A 15,487-nucleotide genomic window follows, 5' to 3' on the forward strand; every position below is an offset into this window, starting at 1 on the left:
ATCATTCAGGGCCACGTCAAGTCAAACGAATTCTTTGCGTATTCGATACCATCGGACAGAATTCCCGCTAGCGCGATAGCATCGTCGAAATCCTCGTTTGGACAAGGTCGCGTGTCCAGGGGACCGAGGAACGAATGAAATTGGCATGTTTATTCGCATCACTTACCTTCTCCAGGTTGATCAACAGCAATTTTCCATCCTCGATCACCCAAGTGGATTCTTCCACTTTGACCTCGTGTGGAAAATCACCGTCGATGATCGGCGGCTGACCCTTGATGCCACAGGTCAGCCGCTTCTTCGTCATCGTGACGGCAACGTCCTTGGGCCTGGCCGAGAAGTTCACTTTCAGAGGTACTTTGATCTGGAATTAGACGATAATAAATGTTATTTCATTCATACGGAATGTGGCGCGAATCGGTCGCCATGAGTTGGCAGATTTATTCGAACTAGTTATGATAGTTTCACAAATAAAAAAAAAAAAAGAAGAAGAAAGAAAAAAGATTTCAAGGAGGCAGAGTTTATTGATGTTAAATTACGAATTTATCGGTGTAAAAAGATTCTGAAAGTACCTTTCTGCTACAAAGGAAATGAGGTGATCATGCATTTCTTAAGTGGCATTATGTACTTTTCTTTTTATGTTCTTAAATTATCTGGTTCTATGTTTTTGCTTTGGTTTTTCTTACGTCGTTTAAGAATACGAAAAGAAAGGTATACAATGCTGTTTAAAAAGCGCAAGATGGCTGAGATTTCTTCTCGCCAATGTATAATTTTACGTTATATATAATTATAAACATTGTATATAATGAACTTTCCTTTGATATATTATTAATAAATATTTCAACTATAAAAATTTATATATGTATGTATCTTATTCGTTTGACATTTTCAACTATTCCTTTCACAAATTATACTTTTATTATTTAATTATTATTAAAACACAATTTATTATTAATTGCCCTAAAAACTCTTTCTTTGTTTCTATCTTACAATCTATCACGAGAAAAGTCTATTATAGAGATTAAAATAATAATCAATCTTATTCCTATCAGATGAGGTCTAATTGAGCATGAAAATCTTTAACAACACAGCTCACGTATACCAATACAATCAATGACTAGCTCTTTCCTTTCCAATCGATAAATCCAATAAAAAAAATCGAGGTTCTTCGTTTAACCTCAAAGTAAACGATCTCCTCGACGTGCACAAACGACGTTCATCGAGTCTATCGTAACAATAGCGCGATTCATTTGATCGATGAAGGGATCGATCATGGTTCCGCACGGCTACCCTCTCAGTCCTTCTCGCGACTGCGATTTCATTGCGTATCATCGTGATCCACTTCTCCACCGTGGCCTTGGATTTCGGAAACCCAACGGTGCAGCCTTCGTGACGGACCTTGGGCAATTTAGAATCCAACGAACGAAATATACCGTATAAGGGGAGAAAAGAAGGGAGAAAGATCCCATAGTACGATAATAAAATTTACGCATTTCGCGAATTACTTTTTAATCACGCTTCTTTTTGCCCGACTCGCCATAATATCGATTACGGTGTTTGCGTATAATAATTTACTACATAATAATATGGTGATTTGGCACACAAACTGTCGACGTTAAAAAGAATCGGGAGTTATTTGAACGAAAAGAGAGAGAAAAAAAAACAGTTCTACAATATATTTTAACGTAAAGTTTGTCTTTATGATTTGTTTTATTACCATGTGCTTCAAATTCGTATCTTTTACCTTTGAACGAAGGTTTACGTGTCGGTTTACGTACAGCAAGGAACTGGAATTAATCGGCTGTAATGAAAACGGATTCTTGGTTGATCAGCAGCCTGATTACTTTCATATTGTCTTAAGACCACTTAATAGAGTCGATGGAAAATGGGGTTAGTGGAAGTCGCTCACGAGAAGTATCATTACGAAAGGAAACTGCTATGAATGAAATCTGAATATGAAATCGCACGGCTCGTACTTTTACATCCAGAGTAATGAGCTGAATTAATCCGTCCATAAGGAATGCTTTGCCCCGTTCAAAAACAGACATAAGAAAGGAACATTCTTAAGGATCAAGCCGCCGCATTCGAACAAGTGTTACATAATAGAATTTCTAACACAGAAGTAACCCGTAACGAAATAGAAAAAATAAGATTCCTAAGATTTTCAAGCTATTACAGCTTAATATCGTTTCTTATAAAAATACTAAACTTTCTTCCAAAACCTTTGCTACAAAAGAAAAGAGAGCGAGAGAGAGAGAGAAACAAGTAATAAAACAACCAACAAAAAAGGTTTTCCAAGATACAAGTTATCATTTATCTTACAAGTATTATACACTAAGACTACTTTGACGACTCAAGTTCCCAATTATAATTCCCATTCGTCGCAAAACCTCCAAACTCTAAAAATAAATATCAAGAAATAACAGAATCAGCAGCAGTCCATCGGTAAAACTTCATTCCATCGACATTCCTCCCTATTTAATCATCTCCATAATCACACTCGTGAGAATCACTTCTCTGGAGGCAACGATCCATCGATGTGGGACGTCCTCGGGTGGCCAGCATCAGGAACAATTAAATCCACGAAGTTCCAAAATCCTAGATGATCCATCGTGCGTATCTCGTGTCGCAATTACAAGTATTCGAAAGAAAAAAGAAAATCAAGAGAAAGATCACGAATGACACGTGGATTACGCGTCGTGGAATCATCATTATCATCATCGGCGTCATCCTCGCGTTAGACGTGTTCTTGGATTTCCAGCGTGACGACGCCGACGACCGCGGCGACGCTGAGCGTAGCTGAGAGCACCGGTGCGTGGAAACGGATCATGGCTACCGAGTTTGCGCGTTAACAAAGTGGAATATCATTACGATGGAACGGCAGAGAGCATAACCGAGGGAAGAGGCTCGTGTCGCCGGAGATTATCCTCGATCTCTCAGCCGGCATTAACCAGACTGTGACACGAAAATTTGGATCGAGGTGGACAGACGAAAGAGAGGGGGGAGGGGGGATTCGTATTTTGCAACTGTTCTCTTCGTCACGATTCGCTCGTCAGCTTTTATGCAGCTGATAAGAGACTTCACATTTTCGGAGGAATATTGGCACGTGTGTACATTTTTTCAATTTGAGGATACTTTCGAAATATGTAAGAATGTCATATGTGTCACTGTGTATCTATTTATTATATTTTACAGGAATTATGTGTCATACATGTCATATTTATTATATCTCTCAGGAATTTCAAAACGTTTTTTCAATGTTTTAAAGAAATATACAACTGTGAAAGATAAAATTTTCTCACACGATTGAACCAATTCGCGAAATTTTGCAAGTTCGATATTAATAAATATTCTTAGGTAACATTAACAAGTTTGGTAATAAAACAAATGACAGTTTAGAAACAATTATCCGATTGTTCTATTTAATGAAAAATTATGAAATCGTAAGAGAGAAGTTGATAGTTTCGAACTTTTAACTTGTCAATTTACTAATACTATTAGTTTGCAAAATATATATGACATATTTGTTTATAAAAAGGCCTTATATTTCTAAGAGCTTCTTATATTGAAAAATGAAATTCGTTTTGTACTCAGACCTTTCTCTAAACTATGATTACAATAATTTATCAGTTACTATATATCATTGGGTGTTCCTAAAAGGAATGGTATTCTGATTGGGACTTTAGAATGATTTATAGTATTTTTGGTGTCTTCAATCGTAGTGTAACGATAAATATTCTTAAATCTGTAAAAATTCTTAAATCTGAGGAATTTTTATGTTAAAAAACTTTTTCAAAGTATAGTTTTTAAACTTGAATCTTGAGAATTACGTAAGAGTGATTTCAGTAGCTTTTTCTGAATTCGCAATTCCTTTAGGAAGTTGATATTATTCTGCATTTAATAACAACCACAACCTTATCGCAGGTAGCAACTGAACGGGTTTTACGATTTGGAAGAAAAGACTTGTTGCCATAGAGCGGATCGCTTTATGGAGAAATTAACAATTAACGTACAGTTTCCGTCCTAAACGTCCACTCACGATGATAAGATTAACTTAATCAGTCTATTACTCGAAGAAAAGGAGCAGAAGGAATGCTACATCCGTTTCTTATAAAGGAGATACGTAAATTGTGGCAAAAATGGAAGCGTTTCAAAAGAGTCACGGATCGTGAATTTAAAACTTGTCCTTTAGAAGACTGACGAATCGAAAGTAAAGCAACCTTGGAAGACTAAGGGATGTACGTGAGCAAATTCACGTCTCACACCTCGTCGATGTAGCTCTAAGCAGCCTCCAAAATTCTATTCCTTCGAAATATATTTATGTCAATAAGCTTATGATCATTTCATTTTCATAATCTTCCCGTAGACATTCAAGCAACTGTTGCGTAAGAAGATGCTACATTACATACAATTTAACCAAGTCTTATTTTAAATAATCTAATTAAACAATCGTTACACAAGAATTCATCTGAAAAAAGTTCACATTATCATTACTAATCTTTATATCCATTACAAAAAATTTATTCATGCCAGCTTAACAATTATGTATCTCTTCTCCATACACAATTTGAAGCAATCATTACACAAGAACGTATCTGAAAAGAGCTCACCTAGACGCTACAAATCTTTAGACCCATCAAGTGATCAACAGAGAGAAACAGCACATGAAAGCGCCAGAAAAACTTAATCAATTCAATTCGCGCTAACTGTAACAACTGCTCAAGAGATTACCGCCTATTTAACCAGATTCCTTATTATAATAACTCTGCTAACGCAACATCCTCTCAGACTCATTAACCCATTCCAATTATCTAGACTCCAGAGTATAATACCGATTTCCTCTCGATGCTATACAGGACGTTCCAGCAACTCTGTTTATTTGAAATATCTTCGCTGTTAGAAACGACAAATGAAAGTATCGTATACTATTATAAGTGGATGTTTATGCATTTTTGGGGAATTTAAGGATGCAAAATTATATAAAATATCCAAAGGAACTTGCTTAATATAATGTTTAATAGATGAAACAAATTTTTATGTAGATTCTATTTCGCTAGGTATGTTCGTAAGAATATAAAACAGCATAAAAATCTATAGTCTAATCGTAAGTATGAAAGTTTCAAGGTTGCAAAGACATCCTAGTATGGTGGCAATGATTTGCTACGTGCGTGGAGCTATGGAGGAAATCTAAAGATCAATTTTATCATAATAACTGAGTATCACAGTGATGCAGGTCAAGACTGGCAATTCGAATTTAATCACGTATTTCCACTTGCAAAAATAACGCGCCTGCTTTCATAATAAGTTAAGTAATAACTTATATAATTAATTTTTATAATAACAAACGTAGAACGCAAACCATCGGTTTCACGTAAACCATCGGTAGGTTGATTTATACAACTATAATTGCCAACCCCTTGGCCATGTCGACTACTTCTTTTCAACTCTACGACGTATATAAGTAACATTTTTATTTCATATTTGAAGCAACGAGAGATTTCAAGTGGACAAGATTGGTGAGACAGCCTGTATAATCACACTGCTCTTCGCTCATTTAATCGTCTCACACTGCGTCATTAGAGGCATCGTTTCCGTGATTTCCAGTCGTCGTTCGCATCGAAGTCATCTTCACTTTGTATGTACACTTGCGAAATCATCGTCTTCTTCTCCACCTGTGGCCGCGTGTTCGTACCCGTGTACGCACGCGTCATTATGTACGGTTATCGTTTACGATGGAACGTCGCCGACAATTTGCAACCGAGGTGGGAGGAGATCCTGCAATTTTCAATCGACGCTCCCTCGTGCCCATTATCCCCGCCGCTCTCGCGGCACGATCGTTTGTTCTTCGCGTTTTTCTGAACTTGTATCATCCGCGGATACCGCCAGGTTGCATGTTACACGGCCACGGGTTTAATATAGAGATTGTTCTGATGTTGCGCAACGCAGATGTCAGTGAACGGTTCAACGGTGCCTCGGAACGTTTAATGGGAGTTCATGGCGAGGGTAATTGAAGCGTTAGGGTATCGGGGAATGCGCGCGATCGGATCAGATAGCGTGCACGCTGGCAGTCGAAGGAAAGCACGCTTGATCTGCGATTCGATGTAGGTTTTTCTAATGAATCGAGGAAAAATGTAATTTCTTCGGCAGGGGAAATTAATTGACGTTGCAAGCATTCCAAGTACCCTTGATTTTAGGTGATTGAGAAAATTTGTTAAACGCTTGATTAGCTGCCAATGTTAGAGGAAGATTGCTCGGAAAACGAACGTTGGTATAACAAATTTGTAATTTAGAACTTGGAAACTATATTCTTGAATCCGAAAGCTTCAATTCATATCTGTGAATTTTAACATGTAGATTTAATTATTTGAATTAATGTTCTTGGACTTGGATTTTTTTATTTCAATTTGTAAACTTGACGTTTTCGATGCAAATATTTGAAATTTCAGTCCTCCAGTTACTTCTGAATTTAAATATCTGAAATCAAGCCTTCGAAATTCAATTTCCGCAATTTCAATTTCTATATGTTATTCTGAATTTAAATGATCGAACCTCTGGAAATAACAAATTGAAATTGAATTGAAACCCGCAAGGGAGATTGCAGCATTGCGGCGTAAAAACTGGATGGAAATAAGCAGCGAAACCCGGACGGATTTAATCTGATTCGTCAATCAGCACGGGAAACGATGTTCACGAGGACGAACGGACGTATCGCTGGAACAATGAATTCCTTCTGTGGCGAAAACAATTAAGGGGCAACGGTGTGTCAGAGTTTGCCGCGGTTCTGTAACGTAGCCTTGAATTTGAAAGAACAAAAGGATGGATTACGCTAACTAAATGACACGATATGAGAACGTTAGGCGGCTGCGCTTTGTTTCCCTTTGCACGCGATTCACCTACTCTATGATATTAAATTGAAAATACAAATCAGTCGGATCGATCCTTTTTCGAAACTGTCAATTACATTCTACAGATGAGATTTGTACGATATAAAAAAGAAATATTCGATTAAAATTACGATATAGCAGAATCGTATTTATCTGAATGTATCGTCGAACAAACAGCTTAAATAATAATTCACTAATTTTCTCTCTATCTACAATTTTTAATTCACACGTTATAATCCACATGTCACTTTCAGAAGCTATTTATAATGTGAATGTACTTTTATATTTTCGTAACCGTAGACATATTTCTAGCAAATTAATGTAGAAGATAACAGAATGTGTTTTATTAAAGTTGGACAAAATCGAATTCAGTTCAACATAGAATTGCAAGGGTAATTGAGTACTAATTGAAATTTCGTTCCAATAATGCATTTCTACTGCATATTTCGTTCTCAACTCATTATACAAGGTGTGAATTTACTTTCGAATTCTTGTAAATGGCCACCGTACCAAAAGAATTCCACAGAGGAAAATTAACAAGTATTCGCGTTTCCTTCTTTTGAACGTTGTGAGAGAGAAAGAGTACAATGAAACGTGTTTAACGATACTGCATGCTGCGTGAGTTTCAAGAGGAATTTGTTTCCTGTGTCCATATAGTAATCAGGCTTGCGGTTTTCGCCGTGACAGATCGAACACGCGTTACAACATGTATAAGGTATCCATTGGCGAACATTTCATTGAATAAGCAACTTTCTCTGGTCTGTTGACTGTCTACGCAGATAACTTTGCTCCTTGAGCAATACAACGCGCTTTCTACTCGACAGTTAAATTCCAACAGACATCAATAATCTCTCCTAAACTAATCTCATTACGAAGCTACAATTTTGACTTGCTACAATTTTTACCCTTTGTTTCTATTATTGATATCGAGTAATCTAATCATAGTTATTTTTAGCTGCCAGGTTTCAAGTCGAAGCAAATTAATTTTTTGTCCACACACAAAAATTATTTGTCGCTTCATTGTATGTTTATCAAAACCGATTTATCCGACAGATGTACAAACCACCCATAAGTGTTTATCTTACAATCGAGCTATTCCACTGATACAAAGTTTAAAATTTTTCGTTGAAAAAACCTTCCAGGAGAAAATCATTTATCTGGAAATTCGGTTTCATTTATAACACGTAACTGGCTGACCCATGATGCGTCACATAACTCGTCATCATTACAGGGCCGAAGGCTAGTTTCTCGGAGAGCTTCGTAACTTTAGACAAAGTCACGCAACGGATCAAACTTTCATCGTAGATTCGTTCAATGGCCCAGTGGATCGAAGGTTGCAGCGCGTGGAACCGATTTATTTGGTGTCTTCGCCAAAATCCTTGGTAATCAAGAATTGACGTTGCTACCCGCTTACGAATTGTTGCGCAATCGAATAGTTTTCTCTTTACTCATTGCGCCGAATAACGTGTCAAAAATCACGTCGTGACATCGAACCCTTTACGGATCAGAGATCACATTTTCCTGTCGGTATCTGGCAAATGATCGTCATTCGCCAATGAAACTTGTTCGACGATTTATAATATTTTTCTGCACGAAAAATGGATATGACTTGTACCATTAGTAGCTCATTTGTGATACTTAAATTGATAATTGGATAAACAGATGATATAGATCGAGTCGATAAAGTATACAGATTTGTCTCTAAAATCGTATTTGACCTAAGAAAAATGAAAGAAAATATATACAGTGTTCAGACATTTATTACAGAAAATAACAAATCATCGTAGCTTTTTCACATATCGTTTTCTTAAAACGTGTAATTTCAAAATTTAAGTTCTTTAGAATTGTCACTTGAAATCTCATGTATATTGAGAAATAATACATTTGTAATCCAAGTATTTTATGTAAAATCCGATGTAAAGCCATATAACACTTTTTGAAATGTTTTCTTTCCTTTTGAGTTTAATAGCAGCAATTCAATAATAATTCGCCGAGTCACGTACGACTGGAAGTTCCATTCAACGTCAGAAGCTTCTGGTCATTATTTCGAGGAGGCGTTCGACGTTAGACTTGGATCGATTAGGTCGAACCAAGGCTGATGGTGCAGGTTTAATATTCATGCCGCGGGTACACGGTCAATGAGTAGTACTACGTTTAGATACAGCGTTAAAAAGGCATTGACACAGTAACGCGAGCGCCTTAAAGGCTGATACAATTGAACATCAATGATCTAGCGTTCTTATTATATTATGTATACTCGGTTATATTTATAAATTTCCTTTTCAATCACGATCGAGTAAACGATTTCTCTCATAGAGAATCGTTTTTGCTGTTTAACGAATGAGGTCGAGACGTACTAATAAAAAGCAAGAGTTACTAACTCGTATCTATCTTATTAACATATATAATATTTGCAAACGATGATGTACTTCAACACGAAACCATAATATTAGTTTTCTAACAGATAGAAACGATTAAGCTTAACACTTAACAGTACTCTTTCTTTCTAGGAATCGTTTAAGCATTCGTCACAAGAAACTGTTCGTGTTTAATGACACCACGTATGAATTAAATTAGGCTCATTTATTTCTTACAGTCGACTATGAGTATCATATGATTTAGAAGTTATACATATACAGAGCCTGTATATTAACATCTTTTAAATCTTATTTTAATTACTCATGTTTAATGGTTTTCATAAGAATATGAATTTACATAAAAGTCCACACTCTACTGATGATAAATTTACACCGATGCTTTCTAATAGAAAAAAGGCAATTTACGACTAAAGAATGGACCACGTGTCCATTAAATATAAATCTAATTACATTCAAACCAACCGAAAAGAATCGATCCAAGGGTCGACACTGCGTCGAATGCGAAACGAAAGGCATCGGTCAGAAAGTTTCCAATTTTTTCCCAACCTTTTTCACGGCGGCGATTGTTCGTCCGCTCGAGCAACCTTTGATCCGCAAGGACGCGATTTCCTTCCTTTCAACGTCCGATTACTTCACGCGAATAAATCACAATAAATAGCTTGTCGCGGGCGAACAAATCGCGGCCGACGACAAAAACGACCATCCACCGCTTTCGACGTTAATTGGATCATTATACCGATACAAACTACTTACGGCGGTCTTTCGATTGATATCGAACGATCTTTATATATAGACGAGCCTGATTATTAATCCTGACGTACACATGCTGATACTTGAAGCTCTTTGTGCTATACGATGTCCGATCATGCGTATAGACGATCGAAGAAAGGGAGTTTCTTTCACGAAAGAAGTCAAAGAGATGAAAAGCAAGAGAGAACAATAAGAGCCGATATTATCTCGGGCGACGATTCTCTTTATCAATACGATCGTTAGATCCCATTCCATTCAAGGTCAGCAGACTGTTCTCGGACGATGAAGTGCATTTACATTTATCGGGATGATCGTTTCTGCACTCTCACGCTCGATAACGAAATCCCATGGCGCATCGCGCGTACAATGTTGCACTCTACGTGCAATACGCTTTACATTTCGTTGCTCGTGATTCTGATAAAGTAGTAGTGCTGTATTGTTGTATTTTATGGCGCTACGATCTTCTTGCGGAATAATTTACCAAGTAATGGTAGCGGTGAATTGTAGATCGTAAAGTAAATCGCGTATTTCTCTTCTATGTATTTACGATCTCATGTCGAATAGGATAATTGTAGTGATTTGTAATTTCTAATATTTCTCAGAAATCAAAGATCGTTTGTAGCATTGCATTCAGTTTATTAGCGAAGTTGATGCTGTTATAGAGGATTTATTAGTATTGATGATATTACTCGTGCCTTGTACAATTTCGTTGATAATATTCCGACATTAAAAATTGTGCAAGAGAACTCCAGAAATTGTAGCACAGGCAAATTGTTATTAGGATCTTGTAATTTCGAGACCAAGAACGGTATTTCGTGAACGAAACTACTGAATTCAGTGACTCACGAAAAATTTACAAGCCTATCTAGCTTTGTCTGTGTGCAACTTTCGATTTCGTTAATTGTGTCGTAAAAACGAGTGAAATTGGGAGATAAATTGATCCAGGTGTCAGGCCTAGCGAAGATAAATTAAGTATATAGTAAAAATTGAGATAAAGGCAATTTTTCAGTGAAACGTATATGGAAAAAGATCGTAGTACATAAAACTGATTTCTTATTGAAATCACACAAGAGTATAAATTATATGAGATGTCGTTTCGAAGAAATGAGCAGCCTAATAAATCTATTCGGCACATATTTATATATCGATAAGTACTACTAGCTTCTCGATATTCGATATTTCACTATACCATTAAACTATTACCTAATAACAATTTGTCAAGTCACACCCTTTTGAAACTTTGTTAAATTCACTGACCTCGTATATATCACGAAGAATGACATGAATTTAAAAACCGCGAAACAGAGGCATACTTACGCGAATATTCATAGCTATTCTGAAAGCTATTTTCTCGCGAGGTTCGTGCACGCCAACCATAATTCATTTCACATTTTCAACGTGATATCACGTAAAGGATCGTTCATAATGGATTGTCGTGTCTCTCAAGAATTTGATACCAGTGTCTCATAAAAGAGCGGCCACTGATTTACAAGCTGACAGCGGAATACTTAATTTCGAGTAGTTAAATTTTTAAGGATGGCCGTCGGAGGTGACGGTGAAATGATAAAGTAACGTTTCGGAGATCGATCGAAGCCCGTTATCTTTCGACCTGTTGTTCAAACACTCGAATTTATGTTCTAAAAAGAAGAAGAAGAAGAAGAAGAAGAAAAAAAGGATTCACGTCCAACAATTCATTTAAAATTCATGACACAAATGTCTGCAGGTACCTCGCGTATTATTGGACGTTTATATGGTACTTACGTTCAAATTTCGTTGTAATTATTATTCGCTTAATTGTCGGATCGAATCGAGCAACCGTTTCGTAGGCGATGACATCAGCAGCAACTGCTTTACAAAATCACTGGAACCATAAAACTCGCGGGTTGCAAAAGCGATTGCATATAGCATTCCGGACTCTAATTAAAGAGCAAATCGTTAAAACAATGTTGATGTACTTAACAAGAAAACATTTCTAAGATAAAAACTACATACGGTATAATGAATTGGAAATATAGATAAATTTATCTCATCTAGAAATGAAAAAACCGTGTTCCAATCTAATTCAAATACGGACGATCATGTATTATCTACTTATTTACCTACCAATTTTTATCTACATTTTGTATATATATATGTTTTTTAATTCGAATAGTACCAAACAATACATCTATACCAATTAATAGCTTCTAACCTTTGGGCCATTATGAGAAGATATTGTCAACTGGGATTCCTTTTCCCATAAGAAAACAAAATTCTGATTATAGAGCATCAACACTTTGATCAGCAAGATAATTATAGTCGTAGTTCTTTCGAAACGAAAAATCTATGGCCCCCAGTTAGTCCTTCTTCTAAAACAAAAACGCAGGCACAAAGAACTCTGTTGTACAATAATACGAACACTTGGCCAATAAATATTAATTACAGCAACATACTACTATGATAATTGCAAACGCGTTTCTCATGACTTTACAAAATTTCTAATCGTTAACAGACTTCATCCTCCAACTAACGTGATCTCCAAAGCCCTGTCCACGAATCCTGCTTTATTCGAACGTATCCACGTTTCTTTCAGCCGTTCGACATCGTTTCGACGAAGACGTACGGTCACATAAAGAAGTATAGCTGGCAAGGGCAGGGGAGTAAAAGCGACTATAAAACGAAGAGGACAGGGAAGATCGATGAGCCTTCGCGGCTCCGCGTTACACAGGTGCACTACGTGCACAGGTGAACTGTGGTGATTCTACGAAAGCACGTGCACGATACTAAACAGATGAGAGAGGTATATAGAGGGACGAGAAGAGATACGAGGCCCAGATAGAAGTGGCGCGTGCGCCTATGCATCCGGCTTAAGAAAACTTCAGACACGTCGATTCAGTGGGAAAAACGCGAGGTCTTTATGTAACCGGTTCGGACACGAGAAGTTTAAGAAGCTCCCGTATCCGAACGATACGAATAAAAGCGTGTAGGGTCTAATGGTGTCAGATGGTGTCTTTCGCCGTGTGTCCTGAAAAGGCGAGCAACACACGTGTTCCACGCGGGTACGACGACGAGCGTTTTGTAATTTTGTTAATCGTTCGTGCGAGCCATAGCGATTAAGTAATGATGGAAAGCCCGGTTGCAACGAGCAAGCCGAGCGAGCGCTACGATTTTTGTTAGATGCGCCTCGATAGGCATCTTCTGGCTGGAATCGGTGGCCTTCGCGATTCTTCGATAGTTTCGGTGAGTAAGAGAACGCAATTTTGTAAGGTTTCGTGTTCCTTTTTTCTCTTTTTTCAGTAATTTCACTGGAATTTTGTTTTTTAGGGTTTCGTGTGAGATGTTTCTCTTTTCGATTGGGATATTAGCGATTTACCTTGCGGTAGATTATTCTGAAAATCTGAAGTACATAAGTATGTGAAATTGGGTCGATCTATTTTCTACAGGTATCTAAATGATCTCTTATTTGTACTTATATTTATCAAGAATTATACATGTACACGCTAAAGTGAAGACTTAGAACAATTAGCATTTTCAATTACATAATAATTCATGTTCTAGGCAAGACATTCGGTGGACTATTTGAGCCATTCAAAAGATAAGTTCATTAAATTATAAATGTTAATTACATCTTGCCAAAAAAAGCTGTATTTCGGATGTAAATTTACTACAATTTATTTCTATATTTTTAATAAGTTCACAAAGGCAATAAATCTATTATTTTTTGCCAGGTTTAGCAGACCTACTGTAAATTTTACCAGAATAGCTTATAATTTCCTACAAATCGAACAATTAACCTTGACAAAGTCAGCCAGTTCAGCTTCTGTGCGTGTCCCATTTACTAAATATATACTCTATACTACCATCGAAATACATAAAATTTAATGAAATCCATCCATGATTTCATAACTACCAAACACTTGCCGCAACCAACCAAGCGTGCCTATACTGATGAATGGGGGTGTAAATAAGAGAGATTAAAACCATCATGTTCTCACCCAAGAAACACTATCACAGAAGAGATAAATACTAAAAGATCGTTGAAAGCAACATTCGAGGATGCCAATCGGCGCGTAAACACGATCGAGAGTGATCAGGCAGTTTTTCACGCGAGATCGTTGGATTTATCGATGATCGGCGAGCGTCGACGAGGACGCGGTTGCAACGTTTGACGTTAATCGATGGAAACTTTATAGCCAGGCGATATATTAGCGGAGAAGGCAGGTGTTGGTGTCGATCGGTCGGCGAAACCGTGTGGTAGCGGTTCGCCGGCAAAAATTCCAGAGGTCCGGGACCGGTTCCTCCCAAAAAATTGGCGCCGAGCGGACCATGTTTCGGGTCAAAGAACGACCTTGCCTCTCCGTGCCCCGTTCGTCGCTCGTGTGTGTTCCCCACGTACTTTTTCGCGTCCTCGTGCCCCACCGCCGCGATACATCGTGGTTTCGCATCGCCACCTCGACGCCAGTGGCGTAATATTACACGATCGTTCGAAATAAAAGGAAGAAGAGAAAAAAAGCAACATACCAGAGAAAACACGAAAACAGAAATAGTTAATCGCTGGAATCCGGTGGCGCTTGGAAGTTTACAGAATCTCGAATTTCTCCCGATTTTCTGTACGATTGCCCGGAGCATTGTATTTATTATCGTCAAGATCAGAAACAAGCGTAAAATAGAGACTACTGTTTTGCAGAAACTGCATATGTTCTTATAAAAAGTATCGATGGCATATGTAATAATGAATGTTTTAATATTGTTGTTTATCGTGTATATGAATAAAGGTGTAACTTGCGACGATAGTATTATATAGAAAGTGATAATTCAATTTTAAATGCGACTATTTAAATTGTCGCGACTTATAACAGCGAATATATTAATAGGCGTGTGAAATTGGAAATTGGTCAAATATTTCACTAACCAAATGGTTACTGGGAAATAGTCGCCTGAAATTTGTACAGCGTTACAGCGTGAAGTAGATTTCTCATAGCGGAGCCTATAGAAGCTTATATAGATTCAGAGAGTCAGCACGAACAATGAACGTGTGCACGGCGTCTGCATCTGTTCGAGAAAGTGCAAGCGTTTTGTAATCTCGCGTAATTTTACGAGGACAGAGGCTCGCGGCTGATGCGATTCGACTTGCTGGCCATCTGTCTACGCGGCGAGATTTTGTTATAGCGAGTGTTTTACGCGGCCCCTTGCGCCATAGTAATACCGTGAAAAATCGTGATATTAAGGTTATTCAGTCCGAGTAATTAATCATACTTTGAACGTACGAATATTGCACTTAAAACGAGACTGATTGCCCAAGAATAGAATAATTAATGTACTCCCAGGGCGATTATTTAGTACCTTTCGTCGCTACCGATCACCGTTAAACGTAAGACATCGTCAAACAAAACGAACATTTCGGGCGACAATAAGGAAACTCGATCGCATCGATACACGTGCTCTTTAGTTGCCATTGTAACGAGATACAAACAATCGAAGGAGCTTTTTTTCGTTACC

The 15,487-nt window shown here is 37.5% G+C and overlaps 1 protein-coding gene across 1 annotated transcript in view; it reads right to left on the minus strand.

Annotated features, from left to right (window-relative positions):
• Window positions 1–15,487, minus strand: part of LOC117214160 (nuclear migration protein nudC) — a 103,087-nt gene that overhangs the window by 1,223 nt on the left and 86,377 nt on the right. The window contains exon 5 of the mRNA XM_033460004.1: window positions 167–361. Within this exon, the coding sequence (XP_033315895.1) occupies window positions 167–361 (195 nt within the window). The remainder of the gene's footprint in view (window positions 1–166; window positions 362–15,487) is intronic.

Source organism: Bombus bifarius, unplaced genomic scaffold (assembly GCF_011952205.1).
Source record: "Bombus bifarius isolate JDL3187 unplaced genomic scaffold, Bbif_JDL3187 scf7180000009200, whole genome shotgun sequence".
Taxonomy (NCBI): Eukaryota; Metazoa; Arthropoda; class Insecta; order Hymenoptera; family Apidae; genus Bombus; species Bombus bifarius.